Raw genomic sequence first — 24270 nt, 5'->3', positions numbered from 1 at the left:
ACTTCATTTTTTCCGCAACCCGATTTTGTGTTGTTGTAGTTTTTTGTTGGAGCCCGGGGCTTTATGGCTTCCACGGAATTTTTTGGTCTTTGGCTTAACTTTTGTTTTCTGGTTCTTTATGACTCGTTGACCGCCCCAAACCGCCCCGCTGATCAGTTTTGACCACCCCTCCCCCTGCTCGGTTGTCCAGACATTTCGCCATCGCTCTCTGTACATTTCATTTGCAATTTACTTTTTGCCCTCCGGCCAAGTTTCCAACGTCGGTGGTTTTTCCCGCACACAGCTCGTCATCAATCTCCTGCCCTCCGCATCCGCATCCGCATTCGCATCCACATCGCCCGCCGCCGTATCCTCCGAATCCGTCTCGGTATTCTGTATACTCCTCCGCCAGCGATCTCTCCATGGTTTCGCCTTTGGCCGTGCTCCAGTTTTTGTGCCATTTCCCAATTGCTTTCTGTGCGGTTTTGGCCATCCATTGTTGTTGCTCCATTCAGGAGAGGATGTGCTGGAGGAGGAACTGGATGCTTTTACGAAATCCTAGGCGTGATTTGCCGTTTAATTGTGCAGCAAGTTGCCAAAAACGCAATGAGTGAGAAATGGATATTTGGATATGTGACCCCTTTGGCCATCCTTTTCACCCTGCCATAATGGTTGCTCTCCTTTTGGCTTTCAATTTTTTGTTCCACCGATTTTTCGAACTTTATTCTTTCGGTCCACCCTGTGAACAACTCATGTCCTGGCAGCAGGACGAACGGCTAGTCAGCTTAGACACGAGAATCGTTTTTGGCGGCATGCGTGATGTGATGTGATGTGATGTCCTCCCCTTCCGCCGAATCCTGCCCACTTCCATCGTAATGACTCTTTTATCGGCACTTGCAGAAAAATTTGTGCCATTAATTGGCGAGAGGAAAAATGGGAGAGTAACTCTGGTTTTTAGCTGAAAATATCAATCAACTATTGCTATTAATTGCACACAGGTTTCATATTTTAAAGAAACTATTAAAAGCTAGTTTAGAACAACTATTTATTTGGAAAGGCTAAAGTACACGAACTAAATGGAATTCTGTGCAGCAAAGCGAGCACAAAAACACTATTAATAATTAAAACATTATCTAAAGGAGATCATAAGATTTCCCATTCAGTGGATGCCCTTCTTTTTTTGCCAGTGACCTGTCACCAATAAGGCAACAAACTTACAAACGGCAAAAGGACCGACTTGAACAAGACGGACACTGGTTTGCACTTTAACAAAAAGAAGAAAAAAAAGGGGGAAAAGCGGGGAGTGGTCTGTATCAAATGGAGCGGTAGAAAGGATGCGATGGAAAGGGAAAAGGATGCGATCTATGGTCGCTCCATTTGATTCACCTCGTGCCTTCGTTGGGACGTGCGCAAATCAGTTGCAGGAAAATCTATCAAAATTCCGCAAATAACTGCACGTGTCCTGCGTGTGTCTGTGTGTGTGTCCTGTCGCATGTCCTGGAAAGTTACTTCGTTTCAATCAGGCATATTGGTTGTACACACTCACACACACACACACATCTCGATGTCTTCTCGACCACCATACAGCCCTTATCCTCGCCATCTTAAAAGCATCTATCTTCGCCGCGGCACATCCCCCGTGCTCCTTGCCCCGTTTTCCCTGCCCCTTCCGCTGGAGTCCTTGCCAGGACTCCGAGCAGGACCTGGACACTTGGTTGGCTTCTCTTGGTTGGGCGCTGCTCTTGCATTTGATTAAGTGCTGGACGTCGTGTTTGGTGAGGAAGCCGGAGAAGCATCACCATCACCAGGAGCTGAACATGTGAACTTTCTCATTTGAGCTAATGATCCGTGTAATCTGCTTCAGTTTTCCCGCTTTGCCCCACTTTCATTGAACTCTGCGTACACGGAGAGAAACCAATTGAAAACTCTTTACTAAGATACTAATTAAAGTGTTAATTATGCGAGTATGTATGTATTACAATTACATGCCTTTGGAAATACTTTTTACCATTTAATTTAATTATTTTGAGTGTTGCTTTTTTTTGCTCTTAAATTATTTATGTATTTTAATCAATTAAGCATTATTTTTCGCGTGTATGTAAAATTGAATGCTCCATGCCTGCTGGGAAAAGCTTTGCATAATTGGCATAAGTTTGCACTTAAGTCAGACTCAAAGGTAACAACACGCACACACACACACACGGAGTAAAACACACACAGCCACACACACACACTCACATGTAATGCGTGCATACATGAGTGTTTCTCCCCACCTGTCCTCCAATCCATCCGCCATCGATGTTGCGTTCTTCTCACGGTAGATTTAACACACGACGAAGCGTTCAATAAATGTCAGCAATTAAAAGGGCAAAATAAATGTTGCACCGCCTTTAGGTGAATGTGCGTAGGTGTGTGTGCCAGAGTGGGCGTGAGAGTGGGGGCGTGGTTAAGCTGGCAAATGGCGTGGATAACAGGTGTAATATTTAAATGCCAAGATGGCCGGGAATCGAAGCATAGCCCAAATGGGCACAAATGGGCACAAGAGCGAATCTAGATATTTGTTTCAAAGGAAAATTGAAAAACAACACAAGCATTTTGTTTATTGAAGAAATAAGTTCTTGGAATAATAGTTCCCAGAAAGATAGATATACCCAAATCCATAGGCATAACATTTATTTATAGAATTATAAAGCCCAACAAGTAATTATTATAAAATAACAACAATAGTTCGTGCCAAAAATAATGCAAACAAATTGTTTTTCCATTCTTTGAATGAGTCAATATTTAACTAGCATAAATTTGGGCAGCTAAATAATGGCGATTTAATCCCAAAAACAGCATGAACTGCACGAAGTAAACAAATGTTAAGGCTAGGTGTAATAAAATAACACATTTTAGCGTTAAACGATGTGATATTTGCAAATGTGCAATGAATATGTTTAATGAAAAATAATATATAATTAGACTGCTCATAAAGGCTCATATATCTGCGCTAATTTTTGGTGCAAAACACTTTAAGTGCATAAATCGCACCCACACATGTTGGAGATGGATTCTGCTCGCTGTGAAGGACGAAGGACAGCATTGTTTTGGTCTGTGGTCCTGCCGCCTTTCACATGATTGATGATATGGCCCCATTCGCCAGGAACTGCGCAAATTGGCAGGATAATCGTGTCGTAGCTGGCTGTGGAATGCAGATTGGCATTTGGCAATGCGAAAAGCCGAAAATACTGTCGCATTAGGCTTGAGGTGAACCAAAAGTATTTCCATTCCCAATTGCATGTCCATGTCCTTGTGATTTTGCTCCGGCTTTTGCTCTTGCTTTTGACTGCCATGCTCCAGATATCAATTTCAATTGTGGGGCCAAAGAGAATTGATATGCAGATGCAATTACCAATTACCTCGCTTGATTTGCCAGATGCGTGTAGTTATTTCAACGGGCCAGACACTGAGCGAAAATTTGTGTTACTACAGTTGCTGAATGAACGAAAATTTGCTAACGAAATTTGCATGCATTTTTGGAATTTTGTAGTTCACTCTTGGTTTTTGGGCAAATGTTTGAAAACAAGAGAAAACTATTTATTAGACAACCCATTCATTGTTTATTTGTACCTCTTGTAAGAACGAAAACAGAGAAATTAATTAAGAACAATTAGGTTGCCTTGCTGCTGCTGCTGTTCAGTTTCCTCATTTTCAAATGCTAGAAGTGTTTTGTTTTTCCCTGTGCCACCCACAACACATACAATTTGTGTCTTACTTATCGCAGGACAGTATCTGGTCTCCCCGAACAAGATTGAATGACAGGATATATGCCACAAACATGTGCGGCGACAGCAATTGAACATGTTTCATTAAATTCAGCCCGCTTTTTGGGGCGGAGTGAAACGTGCTGCGATGTCTTCACCTAATTAGCATTGAGGGCGGGTCGCCAAAAATGCAAGCCAAGCCATGGCCGAAAACAGGCCGTACACTGAAAATGGAACTGAAACTGGAAGTGGTAGTGGTAGTGGTAGTGGTTCCTAATTGAAGTGCCCACAGGATTGGGAGGCGGGCAGGCCAGAAATCTGCACAAAAGGGATGGCACGTGCTAACCGGAGTGCGAATCGCTGTCGTATCAAGTCGGCAAGTTTTTGTGCTTGGGTGGCGCAATCTTTAATTTAAATGCCAGCCATCTTCACGTCTATCAGATTATTTGCGACAAACATGGCGGATATGAATATGTGTGTGTGTGTGTGTGTGTGTGCATAAATGCGGATGTGTGTAAGTGTGTTGTGGAGTGTGATTAGCAGGATAATGAGCATGCTTCACCCGCTGACCCTGAAAACTGATCTTTCGACTGGGTTTTTGTAATTTCATATTTGTAAGAGAATATTTATTAGTATGCACATCCTAATTATGCAACTGTTAAATGTTCTGTAATTAGGTAAGCACCTAGTTTGGCATTATGTCAAATACTCTGAACTTGCTTATCGCCAGTGAAGTTTATATAGAAAGTACTATATACTATATATATATATATATGTTTGTGCATGCGGTTTGCCGGGATATTACATTTCCTTGTGCTAACCTGAAGCTGTTGACTCAATTACACGGCGTTTGCCGTGCAATTTGCGCTCCAAAACACTCACATCGCAATTTTCATTTTCATTTTGGCCAGGTTTTCATGAAAATATTTTGCATTTGCAGCATCCGGCGCGACAGGCTGTCTCATTTCCACATCCACGCTCGCATTCAGCCAACTCTGAGGACTCAAGAGGAGAAAAAAAAGGGAGTGAAAAAGAAAAAACAACAAGCGACAGGCTCGTAAAAGGGCGCTGTACAGCAATAAGAACATTTTATGACGGTCACATAATAAGATCGAAAAGGCCCCGCCCACTGTCGCACAAACCGGAGGCGCAGAGGAGGATGCAAATTACGTGGCACATGAAGCGTCAAAGCGTTTGATTTGATTGTCAGCGGCAGAAGTGCGAGAAGTGAAGTGAAGTGAAGGGAAGCGAATCGTTTACCGACCAAGTTTACACCTCCAACGGACCGACTGGCACCGATTGATTGATTGATTGACAGATTGGCCAGGGCTCGGAGGTTAGAGGTCAGTGGCAGAGGCAAAGGCAGCGGCAGAGGCAGCGGCAGAGGCAGCGGCAACAGCACAATGAACAAGAAGTCGCCACTGCCGTTGGCGGCATTTCTCGGCGGCGACGGCAGCGGCGGCAGCGGAAACTGTGCCGCCAGCGGCAGCAGCAACGTGGCAGCAACTGCAGCGTCGGCGGCTGCGAACGGTTCCGGCGGACGTGGCGGTCGCCAGTCGTCGACGGGCGGCTCGTCGAGCGGCGGCGGGGGATCCAAGTCGGAGAAGCAGGCGGCACGGGAGGCGGGCGGCGGCGGCGGAGGCAGTCTATGCGGTTGTCAAAAGGCGCCCAAGTCGCACTGCATATCAGCAACAGGTAAGCAACAAAGTTACATAAGTACACTACTATACTGCTACTACTACTCCACTAATACACAGGGCGTATGAGTAATAAAATGCAATATTACTCATTCGCCGCGTTGTACGGTAAGCTTCGTGTTTTCCTTTTTTTTTTTGTAGCGACATATTCCGCAAATGATTTATATTACCATTTTAAAATTGCTTCATTAAAAATATTTATTGACAACATGTGTATGTTGCTGCAAGCGAAGTGTGTATGCAGCATAAATATTAGTATTCATCATACGCCGTGTTGCCCTGTTCAATTATTTGAAATACAGCAGTTGGCATAGTTTTCAACCATCACAAAAAGTGATTTAATACAGCTGTTGAAATTTTATCTAAATTGAATTATGAGTGTTTTACTCTGCCGAAAATGCAGTGTGAGTTGCATTTAATGACACCTTTGTTCGCGACAGGCGTGCTTTTGTTGGTGCTGCTCTACACCGCCATGGGTTCCATTGTGTTCGTGACGCTCGAGGGCGAATTGGACGATGGTGGCGCCCTGGAAACCGCTGTGGCCGCCTCCAAGCCATATCCCCGCACCGAATTGGCCAACGCCGAGATACGATCCAGGTGAATTATATTACTTTCTCGTTTGATCATTCAGTTTCTATACATACACCGTGTACTTTACTTACGCCCACAGAACTGTGGATCGTTTGTGGTCGATAACGGAGGACCTAAACATATTGTACAAGGAGAACTGGACGCGACTCGCCGCGCAGGAGGTGCAGCTGTTTCAGGTGAGCATACCCGAAACGCAACAACATCTTGGCCAGTTTCGGGACACTAATTGAGCATCTCCTTGGCGCCTTTCTTTTCAGGACACTTTGCTGCGGGCGGTGCGTCAGTCGAAGGTTTATCCCCCCGGCGGAATTCAGTTGAATGCGCCCACACACAAATGGACCTACGCCTCGGCCTTTCTCTACTCCCTGACATTAATTACGACGATAGGTGAGTGAGAAGTGCCTCTCGCAAGCAGCCCACATTGCCACCCTGGACGCATCGCTCATACGCGTCCCGTGTGCGCCACTAGTAGCCCTACTACACCTCTTGCAACCTCTTCCCATTTCCTTTGTTCGGCGCTCCTTCGATTCTCTGGGCAATTTATTAGCCCGGGCATCTGACGTTTGCCATCCGAGCCTGCCAAGTGCATGAACCCCGTCACGTGTGCGTGTGTGCGTGATACGTTGAGTGACCGCCCCGGACCAGAGATGTCCGCTCCACTGGCCACTCGCCATTTGCCATTTGCCACTTGCCACCCATTCACCACCCACTTGCCAACCAACCGACCGCCCAACGAACGGCTGCTGTTTTTAATTAACAAACTGTCAACTGACAGCATCGATTCCGATCGCTCGGCCTCCTGGCCACACACATTTTTCCCCCCTTTTTTTTTCGTTCAATTTACCAATGCGCTTGCCTGGCTTTTCTTTTTTTTTGCTGTCTGATTTCAATTAGTTATAAGTAACCCGGAGGCTAAGCAGTCGAGAATCCTTTTGCTCCCTGTCCCGCCACCTAATAAAGAAAAGATTGTTAAGATGCATGCCCATCGCTTTTTAACATGCCGAGCACCCAAGCAGCACTTGTGATCAAAAAAAAAGTTCGCATGTAAATTGAATTGTTAAGAGCCCAAATATTAATTGGAAAAATAATTTGAAACGGCCAGCAAGAGGCGGCTGCCTGGCCAACACTTTCATTTCCGGCCATCGTAATTTGTTTATTTTCAAATTTTCATCGAAAAAAATGAAGTTTACATATATGACATACCAATTTGAAGCTTCGCTTAATGTTTTTCTTGAATTTGTAGTAATAACATTTGATGTTATATATGAAAAAAGAAACAGCAGACTGGACATGGTATTTAAATTAAACTTTATTTTGCTGTAAAGTGGAGGCTTTAAAATGGCAGGCCCACTTTTGCGCAGATCTTAAGGATATTGGTCACGTACGCCTTCTTTCCCCACGGAGGGTATCAACTGTCGGATTTGTCTTGGCATATTCAATTCACTGGGCAGCAAAAAGCTCAAAAATGTAAAAAAAAAAATAAAATCAGAGCATGTTTCGACTATAGGATGAACAAAAACAAAAAATACAAATGAAAATGGGTGACGCAGGAAATTTGGCGTGTGGTTGGTTGGCTGCCAGCACAAAAGAGCTCACAATAAACGCGCTGTTAAATCAATCGAATTTGTAGCAATCACCAGCAGAAACACACACACACCACACACACCGCACACCTCCCCCGCTTAATGTGAATTGAGTTTGAAATCAAAACTCAATTTCGGACAGCCGCCGGAGGGAAAAGGGAAACAGCGGAATGGAGGGTGGGGAAAGGTTGAAGGAGTGCTGTCCCGCCGCCGGGAAAGCTATCAAAAATCTGTCTAAATATCGCCAGCCATAGTTGTACAAACGCTGCCAGTCACGACTGTATGGCGGGTGTCATTGAAATTATTTTGACATCGTATAGATATAGGTAAAGGGGAAATTGGGGAAGACCAGAATATCAGGGGGGGAAAGCGCTGAATGCCGAATGCGGAGTAGACAAGCAGGGCAACCTGCGGTTGGCAGTTGGGTAAACCAAACAACAGCGCCAGAAATACGGCAGCAATACAGGAGGATAGTGAGCCACAAAGGTTTGGGATTCCATTCCATCCACTCCGCAGGATCGGGATCGGGGAAGGGCTAGTTGCACGTCCTCCGTTCAGCCCACCAACCCCCCGAAATGTATCCGTTCGAATTCCCCCGAAAATGTATGTAATTAAAGTGCTTGATGGAAATGCTTTTTCGCATTTGACAGTATGGCCATGTATCTGCTAAAGAGTGCGGTTGGGGTTCATTAATTTACCTATTAATTTATCAGACTTTCGATGTTCGGTTTGGTTTGCTGCGCTTGAAATTTCAAAGCGAAAAGATGCAATATTTTGCCTTTTACCCATTTATGTTTTGCCAAACTACAAAGTGCTTGTGTTCGATTTGATGGAATTGCAATTACTTACATATGCGCCGTATTTGAAATATCTGTCAGTTGCCATGCTAAACGAGACAACTTGGCCTGAATGGCCTGGCACATCAATCAATTATGAAACAATTTGTCCCCAAATTGCTAAGTGGGAAGTTTCGATTGTTTTCGGCTAATGTGTTTTCTATAAATAAGCCAAGTGTCTCCGCCCAGTGCCAACAAAGTGGAGAGTAAAGCGGTGGGGATAAATGTGAAAGTCTCGAAATCGGTAAATCTGAAAATCTGAAAATCTGAAAATCCCAGCCAGACCATCAAGTCACCTTGGAGTGGGGCCAAAAAGTTTTGCCCGGGGAATTGGGGTTGCGGCTCGGAGCGTTCGACAAAACGATCGTCATGAGATTAAGTCGGCAGAGACAACAAGACCATTATGCAAAATTCCCATCGATTATCTGTTAAAGCCCTGCCAGGACACTTGGCTCATTATTCAATAATGAAGATATTTGGCCCGGGCTTACACACACACACTCGAATGTCTGTCATGGCTGCTAAATGTTCGGTATACGGATATTTAGGAACTTGATTATAGCCATTGCGCTATTTTTGATGTGCGCACTGGCCCACCTGTCTCCACCGGATGTCCTTCAATTAAAATCCACCGAAAATTGGCAAATTCTTGTGGTTGTCTGCATGCGTGTGTGTACATTTGTGTGTGCTTAGCTCGTAAAACTAATTTCATTGCCTACTTTTGTGGGCTAATGGCGTGCTGAAAATCCCATCCGTTGATAAACGACACTTACAACTCCAAATTTATGTCGATCTATTTGCATATCCTTCGATTTTCGCCTTATCGGTTGACACAATCCAGTCGTTCATTGTCTATTGCCAGGAATAATTAATACCATGCATACACGTCCCGTTCTGCGGTAATAAAATTAACACTTGCACTCATAAATATAAAACATGGAACCAATAAATACCACCGCACACACTCCATTGAGTTGTGATTTATACGCTGGTTATTGTTTGTATGTCTGTATGTGTTTTGTTTTCGAAACACACGCATTCACCCAATGCAATTTTCTGACAGCTGCGATTCAATTTGGCCAACTGCAGTGAGCCACCGCAGAACCCACTTTTAGCCAACTAACTGCGGAAAAGTAGCTAGTTTTTTTTTTTTTTTGTTCTGGGGCGTGGCATGTCATTAGGGCGGCGCTTTATTGTTAATTGGATTTGTCGCCGGTGCAGAATGAGAACTTTTTGCAGCACTTAATTGAGTCGGAAGCGCACGGATATGAACAGTGGTTGGTCAAAGAAGGAGCCATACATACTAAACTATATACATCCTGGAAAATGGCAATCACCGTGCTCCCTTTCTCCTCGGTCTCTTGCAATCGATAAGTGAATGCAAACTGGCTGGAACACACTCGATTGGCCCGCATAAATCTCTGGCAAATAAAGGGAAGCAACTACACGCCAAAAAAAAAAAGAAAAGAAAAAAGCACCCCAAGCCACCATGCACAACCCACTCTGACCTTCTTCGCGCTATTGACCTTCAACGCTGCCAGACCATAAACTATTACCATCCGTGTAATGGCTTCGTCTGCCACTTCCGGTTGCCATTTTGAATTACAAATGGCTGTGCAATGCGGAGAAAGAACCGTTCGACTGAATCGCCATTTGTGTTTTGTGCACCCGCCGCACCCGCACCCGCACCTATTTGCATGACCAGCATTGTGCTCTATTGGCCCCTATTAACTTTATTAAACACTCTTGCCCTGCATTATATTCACACGAAAAATGCCCCCTCACCCGCCACCCCGCAAACACTTTCGTTGCGCCATGATAGATGACACGTCCTCTGTTGTATTATTATTATTACATAATTTGTATGCCCGGAATTGTGTTTCGCCGGCCGAGTCGGCAACTATAATCATTTGCCACACGTGCCACCGAAAAATCTATGGGCTCAGTGCTGTTAACAGTGTTGGCCAAAAATGGGGAATTTGGTAGGATTTTCCAGAGTCTCTTTCTAACTGCGCCTAATTAGTTTGTGCAGCTTAATAATCACTTGGTTGAAGGGGCTGCATCATTAAAACTAAGGCTTTTTGAATCACTTTTCATTGTTGTCATGCAAAATTATTTTGATAACGAGTCAGATAGCTGATAACTTTAATAATTTTCAAAAAATAAGATGTCATAACGAGCTCAACGAGGTATGACATTTCATATTTGGACCATTACTTTTCTTGTTTTGTCCAAAAATACGAATTATTAATTCCCAGAAAATCAGAAAAACCACTTTTGTCAAAAATTCGATATTTACGATGGGTTTTTTCATCATAACTTGGCTAAAAATGGTCGTAAAGTGCAAAATGTAGTAGTTTTTTGCAGCTTATTACCTATACTAACAAACCCTATAATTTTTTTACCGAATTTAGAAAAATGAATTTTTGGCCATATTTTTGCATTTTTGATAAGGGGTAACATCATCAAAATTTTCGAAAAAATGGCAAAAAATTTGATTGTGAAAATTTGAATGCAAATCGTTCAAAAATCAAAATACGAGCTCAGCGAGGTATGACACTCCGAATTAGGATCATTTTCACCGTTTCTGTGCCTAAATTACTGGGAATCGAGGATTCTTTTCGACAAAATGAACTTGTGAACTAGTTCAGCCTAGATGTTGACAACACTGATTGGATTGTGGTGGGAAAGGACGAAAAAATATATTGCGCGGCAGTTTATTTTATTTTATTGCAACTCACAGCCTCATTTTTATGGCTCAGACATTGCGAGCGTGGGCGGAGGTTGTGTGGGTGTGCCAGTGTCAAATATAAAACAAATAATGTCAAACGCGACAACGGCTACAACGACAAGAACAACAATATCGGTGAGGCAATCACAGATAAGTCAACATTCCGCTGACGAAGAAAAGTGGAGAGAGCAGCGGGGAAAGTGCGAGCAAAGTGGTGAGCTACGAAATAGCGAATAAATGAATGAGCGAATGAATGAATGAACGAATGAATGGCTCCACGAATAAGTGCCAAACGCCTTTGCATGGGCCATACAATGTGGATCTCACACGCACGTACACACATACAGATTAGGCATAAAACGCTGAGTGGCCTAATGCGAGTGCTAATGTGTGTGTGAGAGCCTACTGCCACATCACACCCTTCAAGCCAACCCCTTCCCTGCCGCCTTTGTTCGGCCCTTGACATACTGCATACATTATTAAATGTCTTCCTGTTCAACAGCAGTTGCAACAACTACAACCATGACATGTGTCAAACGCTGAAACGCATACTACTCAATTTTTTAGCCCACCACCCCGTTGAAATGCACCCGTTTCGCCCAGTTTTTCGGCTAGTTTTTCATCTCTTGCAAACGCTTACTGCAGGCAATCAATCTCGCCAGTGGGGAAAATCTAGCGAAGCAGAGATTAAAGGAAAAAGAAGGAAACTGAATGAGAAAGAGTTGAAAGCGAAACTGGAAAACTGAAAATATAAGGGCGGCCATATAGGGGATGGGGCATTCTTAAAGCCTGTAGACTGAGATCAAGACACGCGTTCGCAGCTCACAAGGCCCCATCAATGGCTCTTTGTCTCTGTGGCTCTCTTGGGGATTTTGTCTTTTAATGCCGGATCCGGAAACACACACACGCGCACACCACCCTCGCACCGGGGAACATGGTCCAATCAAGCGTAGCTCTCATTTCTGTGTGTAAATGTCGCCTATCAATGCTTAATAATGTCATAAAATCAAAAAGTCAGGCCATGCGAGGGTAGCACAACAATCGCGCGGATTTCTTACAAAATTACACGCGAAGAAAGAAAAGCCGAAAGAAACCGCAGTGTGAACATTCTAGAGTCATAGCGCCCTTTCTTGGATACTTTAGGATATTTTATGCAACGGCACAGTGTGACCATGCTGCCTAAACTTTGGTTGTTCGAGGAATATTGTGATTTTACTCTTAAATCTTTCGGGAATTTATGTGCCAGTGCGATTAGACAGCAACTACTTAAGCTGAACAAATTATATATAAACACATATGTGCATATGCAAACTGTCCCCATTTATTCTCAGTGTGCACATAGTACATATGCTCCATGGCTCAGCATATTCGGGTACGCTGGTGAGTGGGTATGGAACACATTTTTCAGGGCTTGTGTTCGAGGCACCGTCGCCGTTCGAGTGGCCACTCTCCATGCTCCTTGACCTTGCCCCTTCACCGCCCGCTGACCCCGCGCCCCACAAAGGCCTGGGGGTCAGCGGGGCTGAGACGAAGAACAGATTGCTTGAAAGGGGGAGTGAAATCGCAGAAAGAAACTGTGAAATGGGGGAAAATGTTGCTGCGTTAGCTGGAAAATATGCACGCCCCTACTTGCTGCTCAGTGGGTCCGGTATTGGCTTGAGTTCGCATTTTTTATTTTATGCATATTTTCTTCGAGTGTTCGGCATACAGAAAAAGCGTTATACAAGCATGTGAGATGGGTTGCATCCGTTATGTCAAGTGCTTGACAAATCGTTGCACACTGGTAAACAGTCAGCAGGATTTGAATGTTTTAAGTTTGTTGCTGGCATAATTGACATTTATTTTTGGATGAGCGTTCTGGGCTGCAGGCAAATTGATAGAGAGTTCATGACTGCGATATTAGATGTCATATACTTTTAAATGCATGTACAAAAACCACTATTTCCTTCATCTCTTTAATATTGTTATCATACTAATTGTCATTGCGTTTGACAATAAAGCATTAAAATTAAAAAGATGTTATCTTAATTGAAACTGTCGTTTCCACTTAACAGCAGTCTGGTTGCTTTATTTATTTACATTATGACCAAATAGTTTGCTATAATGAGATTATTTTGCAAAAAAATGTTTGGTTCTAGTTGGATAATTGAAAGTCGTTCAATTTATATTCGGAATATGTTAAGTGCAATGCTGTAATTGATGCACACGGTCATAATCCGATTAGAAGGAATTTCGAAACTAATTACCAACTAAAAAGTGGTTTTAAACAATGTTTTCATTGCCAAGCATAATTATATTTCGATCGAATTAAAACACCTACGTTTTCTGTTCGAAAATCAGTGGAAAATGTGTCTCGATTCCATTTAAGCCAGCATTGATAATATGTTACTACATTGTTTCAAATACATTGCCTTGCTTAAGGCATCCGTTTTAAGACTGCATTAGATGAACTAATCAAAGTAAGGGCTTCCATAAAAGCAAGCGTTGCATCTTTTCAACTATCAATAAACTTTTGGAATTTTGGTTTTTCTCGTTGTTGCTGTTGTATCCCCGATGGGTTTATTTCATGGACGGGTAACAATGGCGAACAGTACAGTTTTGCCATATGAATTGTGACAAAATGCGAATGGCAGCGACTTCCTCTGTCCTCTTGCTCTCTTTTCCCCATTTCCCGTCTCTTTTGCTCCATCTATATCTCATTGTGTCTCTTTCCGCGAGTTATAACCTCACTTCACAACGCCCCCTCGGCCAATTTTCGCATTTTTATGCATGTTTTGACATGTTCAAGCATCGTTGGCGTCACTTCGCGATGTCAGGCATGCAACGTTTTATGGTCCATATACGTATGTTTGCGCATATACTATACGGTCATCCATGTACATACATATGTATACGCGAAGCATATATGTACATACATACATGTATATACATATAGGGATCTGATAGCACTGCATGCCGTTGGAGGGACATTTTGTCTGCGGCTGGCTGGCTTTTGTTTCCATTTCGCTCTCCGCATTTCACATTTCGCATTTGTTTAACAGTTAAATGGACAGCATCGACGTCGCTGCCGGCGTCGCGGCGTCTCGATAACAATTTTAATAGGCCATTTAATTTTTAATTAATTCTTCAAGCGCCAGTTGCCATGTCATAAAAATGTTTGCTGTCATGTTTGTCCAATGTCCCTCAGTCCTTCGTCCTACATCCACTGTCCTCTGTCCTTCGATTTTCATTTGCCATCAGCCAGCCATTGATGATGATGTTTTTGGGGCGTTTAATGACATGTTTTTGTTTCATTTCGCCCTTGCCGGATGGCCCTGCATATCATTATTATTATTCCGATATTTCCTTCGCTGCCCTTTCCACGAAATATAGTCCGCAATTTGCTTTGTTTATTGAACATTTGTCTATTTGCGAAGATGAGGAGGGGCGCGCGCGTGTGTTTTTCTCTCGTAATTTCATTACTCAAAACTTGCTGACGCACACACACAAAGAAAATGCGTTCGTTCGTTTCATAAAGGCAAGCATTTGTCATTTTTGCCATCCGAATGTATTTAAAGAAAAATTGAGGTTCCATTGAATTTTTTTGGTTTGGTCACACTGGGCAATATGCATGGTCCATTGTGCTTAAGCTGGTCACTCTATTTATAGTGTAACCCTAGAAATACAGTAAATTTGGAAAGTTTTAATACCCGTTACTCGACTATAGCATTCTCTCTTGTTTTATAATTGGAATGCATTTAAAAAAATTAAAATTAAAAGCGAAAATCGTGTGTTACAAATGCTGTGAAAAACTTCGAACGGAGAGGGCAGTTGAGTTAGTTGTCAAGTCCAAATAGACCCTACAGTCAGTCAATCTCAGTTCGATTTAAAAAATATTATTAGCTGATTTTAAACAAAATAAGATTCTTGGTACGTATGAACACACAATGAACAATGAATAATGTTATACATAAGCGCATACCGTCCACAGACAACAAGGTGGAGAAATCGAAATCGAGAATGGGTTTAACAAGTTTACGTCCACCAAAGCCAATCTCGTTTTTGCGTCCTAAGAAATGCCAACTCATGGACGAACCACGAAAGATAGGACCTCTCCTCAGACAAGAGAAAGCTCTGCAACAAAGGCATTTAGGCGAGTATCTTTCAATGACTGATGTGATTAATCAGTTACTCGATGGCACCATGCTCCAATGCCAGTATAATCGTTCACATTATTTCGAAAATCCGAAAACTAAATGCGAGCACTATGAGTTCTCCCCCCCAAAAATAGAGGAAAAGAACTAGAAAAATCTAAATAAAAAATAAAATATAAATAAATATAATAAATAATAATAAATATAAAAAAATAAATTTAAAAAAAAAATGTTTCTTCTGCGTGTAATCTGTGTAATTAAAGCGAGACGGAGAATGTGAGGGGAGGAATCCACATTGCCCACTCAGCCATTGCTGCTTGACCTCGAGTCCAGTGGTGGGGCCACCTAACCTTCGACATTGTGCTCGTCGACCACCAGCCACACAGCCACCCATCCCCCTTCGGCCCCTCCTCCAATGGGTATTGTTTGGTTTTATATTTGGAAATTTTTGTGACTCTCTTAATAGCTTTTTGTGAAAATTAATTTCTTAGCTATTAGAGGCTCTTGTCGTCTCCCCATTCACTCCTCCTCCCTCCCATCACCCTCCCCCAAAGCCCACACCCGCAACTCTGTCAGTGTAAGTGTAAGTGTGTGTGTGTAAGTGTGTATGTGTGTATGATGGAGAGTATTTTGTAATTACTTTATGCCCGAAAATTGCCGTAGTAAAATATTTCTCGCTGGCTTTTGGGTTGGATTTTACAGTCGCTTCGGGGCAGGGCAAAAAAAGGCCTTAGCGAAAATCAAAAGGGGAAGGGGGGAATGGTTTTAAGAGGTCCTTTGCTAGCGGGGAAGGGGGAAGGGGGTAGGACGTCACACGTTGACCCAGTCGCCTCCATGAAATTGCCCTTTTGTCGGCAACCGGCACTCAACTTTCACTAATGGAATCAAATGCCATGCCTAGCCACCGAAAGTAAACCAATTTAAGCAACCCAGATTCACTATGCATATGTACATACATATGGTGTGGTCAGGTATTTGTTAAATAATTTAAGAGGACGACACAACCTTGTACTCTTCAGTTCATAAATCAGTGACGATTTTTTGCCATTAAAGCGACAGCTGAATTATTTGATCACTTCACTTCAATGCAACTATGTTTGTGCTTATTAGTAACAACTTTAGTAAATTAAATTGCACATTTGTAAGGAACAACACTTAAATGTGCCAGAAACATATGTGTACAGATCACGTTTCATGCCGGACACTTATGGAAATAATTTACCCCTTTGGCAGTTAAAAATTTGTGGCACTCGACAGTTTCGTTAACGAATGCCACGTGGCCAATGAGTTGTCCAAGTCGTCTGCCATAATAGCTAAATTTGCCCAAGAACAAGGCCCTAAAAACTGACCAACTGACCAATGTCAGACCCGGACGTGTGCACTTAACCCGTTCTTGGCCAACTGGCCCATTATCCACCCACCCATCTAACCTCCATACACCAACGCCCATAGTCTCAATCTCCGGTCCCGGATTTCAATCCCCCAACATGGAAATCGTGTTACAGCTCCCCCGCTCTGGTTAAATGTGTATATGGCATGCAGTTTGGGGTAAACTTTTCCCGAAAATTGCCACGCATAATTGCCAGTTTTTGCTGCCTGAAAAGCGATGGGTGGTTATATTGTGACCACCCTTAACCCGTTAGAGAAATCTTCCAGCTAGTTGAAGAGGGTCGGGTGCGGGGGCGGTGTTGAAAGGAGGGGCTTTATAGCCTGGTCGACATGTGTGCGTCGTTAGTTAGTTAGTTATAACTACATACAATTTTATGAACGCCATATTGTAAATGTTATAATTTTCACTAACAATTTTTCGCAACCGTTGCCGTCGTTGGCAAATGGGGGCGTGGCCCGCAACGCCCACATTTATGAACGATGGCCATGCGACGATGATAATTTTCAACAACTTTTACGTAGCGTGTGAAACACGGAACTCAAGAGGGTCTGAGTGGGTCTGGGAAAAGGTGGGGCAATGGGTGGTCTGGGTGGATTCCCGGGAAAAGCCTACACATGCAACGTCCCAATCCTCCGCACAGTTCTCTTCCCTACGGCCATGCACTTAAACGTGCTTGAGATTTTAAAGTATTTTTTACATTACGGCTGGAAAAGCATTTTCTGTGTTTTTCAACTCCGATTTTTGTCGTGCTTTTTTGCTATTGTCGTTTGGATTTTTTATTTTTGTAGTAATAAAATGTAATACATACAGAGACTAACACACACACACTTGCTCGGGCTACACTCACACACGCACAATTTTACTCAATTATAAAAGTTTCCACATTAAAAGTTCATTGCAGAGCCGAAAGTCTGGGCGCAACGAAAGTCCGAGGCAGAAAAGCACAGAGTTGTTGGGTTAGGTCGTGCCCACAGGAAGGAAGGCCTAGGAAGGACCTACCACAGGTCCTTATTTGGGTGCTGGTCTAGCTCCTAGCTGGCACCCAGTCTCTCGTTCCCATTCCCCATTTTCCATGCCCCATCCCCGAAACCCCACTTCCGATGCCCTCCGTTGCGCTCCAAAATCACCGGGTCTGGGCAAACAACATCAAAGCCAAAGTGTCTCCGACAGAAAAAGTTACGTTTTTTCTATTATTTGGCTCCTCTTTGAGGCCAGCCAGGGGGATCTTTGTTTGGTGGGGCCGGGTGTCGGTTGAATATGGAAAATGGGCAAAAAGGGGTCTGGGCGAAAAAGGTTGTTGTGCCACATGCACATGCCACACATGCCACTCTTTTTTCGGCTCAGCTTTTCAGTGAGCAAACGACGACTCTATCTGCCACTGCTAATCTGTATCTGTATCTGTATCTCTACTATCTGAATAGTCTGACCTGCTAATTAGATAAAGGATAATGAACTGATCCAAAGTTAAACTGACAATGGCGGCACGTATGTAGCTAGCTCAGTTAACTCGGATCCACTTAGCGAGATTTCACTGTGCTCCCAAACCAGAAACCTATTAATCGCATTATCTGCTGTGCTGAACATTTAAGGCAAACACAAAACACGTGGGAAAAACTCCAATGATTAAATCAAATCAAGCAGCAATCTTGACTAGATATATAATAATCCTAGTTAAATCCCTGTAAAGTGTTGCAACTGCAAATTCATTGTTTATTCGATTTTTTCCAGGCTATGGCGGCATCTCACCGCGGACGCAGTGGGGCCGAGTGGCGGCATTGGTGTACGCCCTGTTCGGGATTCCCATCGTGCTGCTCTACCTATCCGCCATGGGCGAAGCGCTCTCGGCGGGAATGCGTTGCCTGTTCCGGCGCCAGCGTGTGAAGGGCGGACCTGGTGGCGGCCCCGGTGGCGGCGCCTCCGGTGGAGTTGGCTCGGGCGCAGGAGGAAGTGGTGGCGGCCGAAAGACGGACAAGAACAAGGGCCAGGGGCACTATGGCCACCAGAAGCTGCATCAGTACGGCCTGCCGCCGTCGGTGTACCAGCAGCAGCAGGCGCAGCAAGCGCAACAGGCGCAGCAACAGCAGGCGCAACAAGCGCAGCAGGCGCAGCAACAGCAGGTGCAGCCGGGCAAGAAATCCTCGGGTAATCGCCGTGGCTCGCCCAGTGTTCCCATCTCCATCTGCGTGTGTGTGCTGCTCTGCTATGTGAGCAGTGGTGCGATTCTGTTTCACAAACTGCAGAACTGGAGTGTCCTGGAGTCGCTATACTTCTGCTTCACCTCGCTGGGAACCATTGGATTCGGTGAGATGGCGCCCAATGGTGCAGTGGCTCTCTACACGGCCTCCGCCTACATTCTGGTCGGCATGGCCGTGGTGGCCATGTGCTTCAGCCTCATCCAGACGGAGATCGTACTGTGGCTGCGCCGGTTCAGCGTCCAGGATCACGTGATGCCCAAGGCCGAGGAACTGGCTCTAGTCACCGTGGCGGTCACGCCGAAACCCTCCTGACAGCGACCCAGTGCGGATCCCAGTCTGGGCGTCGGATTGGGAGTGGGTCTGGCCGGCGGCGCCCTGGGGCAGCCGCAGAACAATCTCGGCCAGCACCAGACCATGTTCTTTGGACCCGCCCACACGCTGACGCAGTACAGTTCGCTGCCGCGCAGGAGTCACCTGCAGGCGGCCAACAATTCCGGCGGAGGATCGGCCTTCCAGCGGAACACGCCCATCCGCAGATCGACGGGCATACCGGAGCACCATCTGGAGTACTTTGTGCCGCGCAGCATCAGTGAGTTCAATCTGTCGGGAGTGGGCGATCTCGCCCTGCCGCCACCACGTCGATACTCACCCAATATGGTGGGTGGTGGTGGTGGAATGGGCGGCGGAATGGGCATGAATATGGGTGGCATGGGCATGAGCATGGGCATGGGCATGGGCCTGCCACATGGCCTCCAGTTGGGTCCACCCCAGACGCTGCTCTGCTCGGCCGCGCCCACTGTGCAGCAGCAACAGCAACCGCCTCCGCCGCCGGCACAACTGCAGATTGTCACCCTAAAGCCGCGCAGCGAGAAGATGGTGACCTTCGAGGATGAGTCAAAGCAGGCGGTGGGCGGCGGAGCAGTTGGCGGAGGAGCCGGTGGCTCCGGCACGCCACCGCATTGTCCACACGGAGTGCCGACGACTCCGCGAAAATCGCCAGCCGTGGGCGATATATTCATGTGACCAGGAGCGCAGGACGAGGCGGCCCAGTTGGATGCAGCAATGCGATTGCGCGACAGCATCGATGATGCACTGTGTCCAAAAGCTGGACCGGCGCCAGGTGAAGTGATACGTGTCTAGAAAATCAAAGGAACATCAACACTCACTCACACATGCACACACACACCAACACACTGTAAGTAAATGCACACACACACACGCGTATGAAACCAACTCTTTTCCGAAGCGAAAGGGAGTGGAACAAAAAACATTGCCTACTTTTGAGGGCCACTGCTCTCAACTTGAAGTTCATTGTGTTTTTCAGCATATACATAAGTATAAATAAAACATTGAGCAAATATTTAATGTTATGTGTGTAAATATAGCATACAGAAACCACAAAGAAGGCAAACAACTAAAGTTGAGTCGCACTTTGCGACAGAACGAGAGAGTGAATTAAAATTAAAATTCTAAATGATAAATGCATAAATAATTGAATGCTGCGTGAGGGCGTTTTACGGTTAATGCCGTGGAACACGGATCCAGGAATTAATAAATACACTCAACCACACACACATGAACACGGACACACACACACGCACACACACTATGAATAATAAATAGTGAGTGGGCGTGGCATTAGGGGGCGGGCAAGTAGAGCAAACAAAATGCAAATGAAAATGACAAATTGTATAAATACCAAAGGACAAAGTTTATTTAAGCGATTTGTTAGTTAGTTGCTCCTGCTCTCTCAGTTCATTTTTTTTTTGTTGTCGTTTTTTGTTTCGCCGTTTCTGGTTGCAAAATTTCAATTAGTTTTATTTGCTGTTTCGCAGGGCAAATATGTATAAATTTCCGGAAGGCATATTTTTTTCTATTTGCAAAATGCTGATGGTTTTATTTTCAGCCATGCCAAATGTTGTTTAAAGTGTGCCAAGTAGAATCGAAATATTTTCTAGAAAATATAGTAACATTTTTTTTAAACAATAACTAACTAACTGTACTAACTGTAAAGTAATTTTCCCATTTCCCACTGTTAAACGGTGCCAAGTTAAATGTAAAAATGCAACCCAATAATAGCAAATGTGTTTTTAAATGTAAAATCACATTTTTACCAATCGAACTGTTGAATGTAACCGTTAGTGACTTAGGTTCAAAGTGTTAAGTGTGTATAATATGAGTGTAAGATAAATGTGTATGTATGTATGTGCTTGTGCCAAAGAGGGGAACCGAAAGTATTATCAAAATTGATTGTTGAAGCTGACCTTTAATCCGACTAAATGCCACGTACAAGCGATCAACGAATTACCAGCGATTTATTCAAAAACTTTGGTGGCATTTAGCTTGAGTATTTTTAGCCGCCATTTTCCATCCGTTTGGCAAAACTCGTAATTTCCAAACCGCCCACTGGCAATTAGGTTTAAATACTTTTTAAATGCATTTTGATTGTAGGTAATTGAGCGCGTGAATGGCCATTTGTTGTTTGTTTCTGTTGGTTTTTGGCCTTGTTTTCAGTTGCCTGTGTTCTGTTGGCCGTTTTCTGTTTGGTGTTGCTGTTTTCCACTGACAGGACATCCAATTGGAGGGCTGTCAAGCGAGCGGAGCTCATTTGAGCGCGTTTTTGTTGCTTTCGCTGCTTTGCGGCAATTCATTTAAAATAAATTCAATTTGAGCGACCGCCAACGCCCACCGAGTGGGCGTGGCCGGCCGCCTGGTTGCATTTGTTAATTTTTGCCATATTCAATTTGTGGCATTCAATTAAAATAGTGAAATTAAACCAGATAGGATAGTCATCGCTCGTAAAACACAAAGCATGCCAACAAAAACAAAAAAACGAAAAAGAAGATTAATATAACATATAAATAAAGAAGTTTTTTAAAAATACAACATGCTGGACAACCTTCGATTTATGGGTTGTGGCCCCGCAGAGACTAATTGCAGAGCTCAAAACTTGGGTCATAGCCAAAGCCAATTCAGATAGATGTCTATGTAGTTAATAACTAACTAACTAACTAACAGCCAAACGGTAATAGTATAACAAAAGAGCGATAAAACAAATATTGAAATTAAGCCAATGTAATTAAATTAAGTCCACTTCAACACGCATTCACACACACATACACACACACACATACACACACACACATACACACACACACACTGACAGAGAGACAGAGAGAGCCACAACCACAGACAAATTAATACCATAAAGTAAACTAAATGTAACGATACTTTTTTTTTGTCAAATTCCTAGCACGGTAAGTTGAACTTTTAGGCTAACCGCATAGGCTCATTGCGAGTGGCAGTTAAGGATAATTACTCTAATTCATATGTACTCCTAGTCCACTAGATACACATACATATGCGTATACATATACATATACATATAGATATGTAGCCGTACACAAAACGAAACTAATCTAGCATTGAGAAAGGCAAATACCAATAAGAAATACCGCAGTTCGCATCACATATATATACATATGCATATATATGTATACAAACATCTCTCTATATATATACATATATATACAAGCCCAACCAAAAGAAAAGAGAAGAATAAATACATCATGAACAATTTAGTCAAAAATCAACAACTCTCTGTTTGTTTTTTCACTTGCGGCTCACATTAACAAATGCCGAAAGTCTGGAATGGGGATATACATATGTGTGTGTGTGTGGTCTTTTAGGTGATATATTTGCAGATTGTCAACAAGAGACCACATCTTAATGGGATCTATCTTTGTTTCTTTAAATATTTGTCATGTATATATATTTCAATATTTAGTTGGCTTCAGTGCTCTCGAATTTATTTTTATCATTTCTTTATTTTTTTTATTACATTTTATTTCGTCTGATTTCAGGTTTTAACGATCACAACCATCTTCGCATTTGGAATGCCCTGCCCACATTTGATACGCTCAGATACATCTGCCAGATTCGGTAAGTCATTGCAATTCAATATTATGATTAAGTAACATTTAATCGAAATTAAGGCCAAGCCATTCGAAATTCCAAGAGTTGTGTCCATGGGCAATATTTTCTTTTCGGTTCAATTAATGAACCTATTTATGGCATGCCTTTTTCGGACAGGCTCGTTGAAAACTGAAACCAAAAACGTGAGGATGCATTACCAAAATCATCAAAAAGAAACGGCGAATTTATTGGAGCGGCAGAAAAGAGAGAGAGAGAGCGAGAGAGGGGGGAATGTGAATATCTTAAATTTAAATGAAATGCGCAGAATCAATTTGCGCGTTAATTGATAAAGATAAAAACGGACGAGTGCGAGTGCGATAGTCTGACCAATAAAAAAAAGGCCTCCCTTCCGGTCGCTCTCTCCCTCTTTTTTTGTGAATTGTGAATTATTTAATCATTTAATTAGTGTTAATAATTTATAGCAAACAGCTTCGCAATCAATTTGCGTTTCTGCCTGTATCTGTATCTGTAGCTATAGCTGTATCTGTATCTTTGTGGCCATTTCGCTGCGCGTGTGCATTTTATGACAACTCTGGAATGAAATTTCACTTAATCAAGAATCGCATCCAGGTGTTCAACCGAATGGCTCTCTGGCTGTTGGTGTACGAGAGCCCAGAGTTCAGATTCCGGCTTTTTGCCACATCAATTTAATTTACTTCTGACAAATATCTCCATATCCGGTCATCGCATTTACGCCAGCATTTCCCCCATGGATTCTTCGCTCGAGTGTTTGTCGAACCTATAGACGAAATGTCAAGTGGAAAAGCATTAGCCCATCAAATGATGTGTAATGTACTCGACTGTCTCTCGAAATTATCAAGCCAATGCATACACATTTGAACGTTGCGTTCCATGGCTGTAAGTTCAACCTGACATGATAAATCGCCTCTCCATATAGGTTTTCATTAATTTCGAATGCATAACAAGAGTTCAGCCAAGTGGATTTGATGTCTTCAATGGCCTTTATAGTGGCGAACTGCACTGTACTTGCATTGTTTGTACACATAGCCATCTGCTCGTTACATCCGAATGTTTGTGTAACATCACCGAATTACCTCAATTTACACAGATGGCAGGGCATTAAATTAATTTCGTCAAATGGCAAATGCGAGTGCGAGTGCGAGAGCTGCCAGAGCAGACTAATTCGACCAGGTGAAGTGGGATCAGTCGGTGAAATGGATGCACTTCTTGGATCGAAGTGGATTCAGATCCTTGGTAGCAAGTGCAGCCCTTGGATATAACTTAGATGGAGCAAAAACACACACACACACTTACAGCAAAGTAATAAATTTCGCTTAAATGTTCTCCTTTGTTCGAGTCATTAAAATCGCATTTGGCAAAGGAAGGAAGCCAGTGGGTCCTGTATGTGACGACTCACTGACGAGAATGAGGATGAGCAAACTGGATGGTTGGG

General features: G+C 43.5%; 1 protein-coding gene across 1 annotated transcript in view; it reads left to right on the top strand.

Annotated features, from left to right (window-relative positions):
- LOC6725283 overlaps positions 1 to 22477 on the top strand; it is a 55972-nt gene extending 33495 nt beyond the window's left edge. Inside the window, 5 exon segments of the mRNA XM_016172908.3 lie at positions 4666 to 5420; positions 5863 to 6019; positions 6093 to 6189; positions 6271 to 6400; positions 18415 to 22477. Of these exon segments, the coding sequence (XP_016038304.2) occupies positions 5129 to 5420; positions 5863 to 6019; positions 6093 to 6189; positions 6271 to 6400; positions 18415 to 19904 (2166 nt within the window). The 5' untranslated portion in view covers positions 4666 to 5128 and the 3' untranslated portion in view covers positions 19905 to 22477.
- Positions 22478 to 24270: the final 1793 nt, after the last annotated feature.

The sequence above is a fragment of the Drosophila simulans genome, chromosome X (assembly GCF_016746395.2).
Source record: "Drosophila simulans strain w501 chromosome X, Prin_Dsim_3.1, whole genome shotgun sequence".
NCBI classification, from domain to species: domain Eukaryota; kingdom Metazoa; phylum Arthropoda; class Insecta; order Diptera; family Drosophilidae; genus Drosophila; species Drosophila simulans.
The sequence above is the reverse complement of the archived record's forward strand: the minus strand, read 5'-3'. Positions and strand labels throughout refer to the sequence as shown.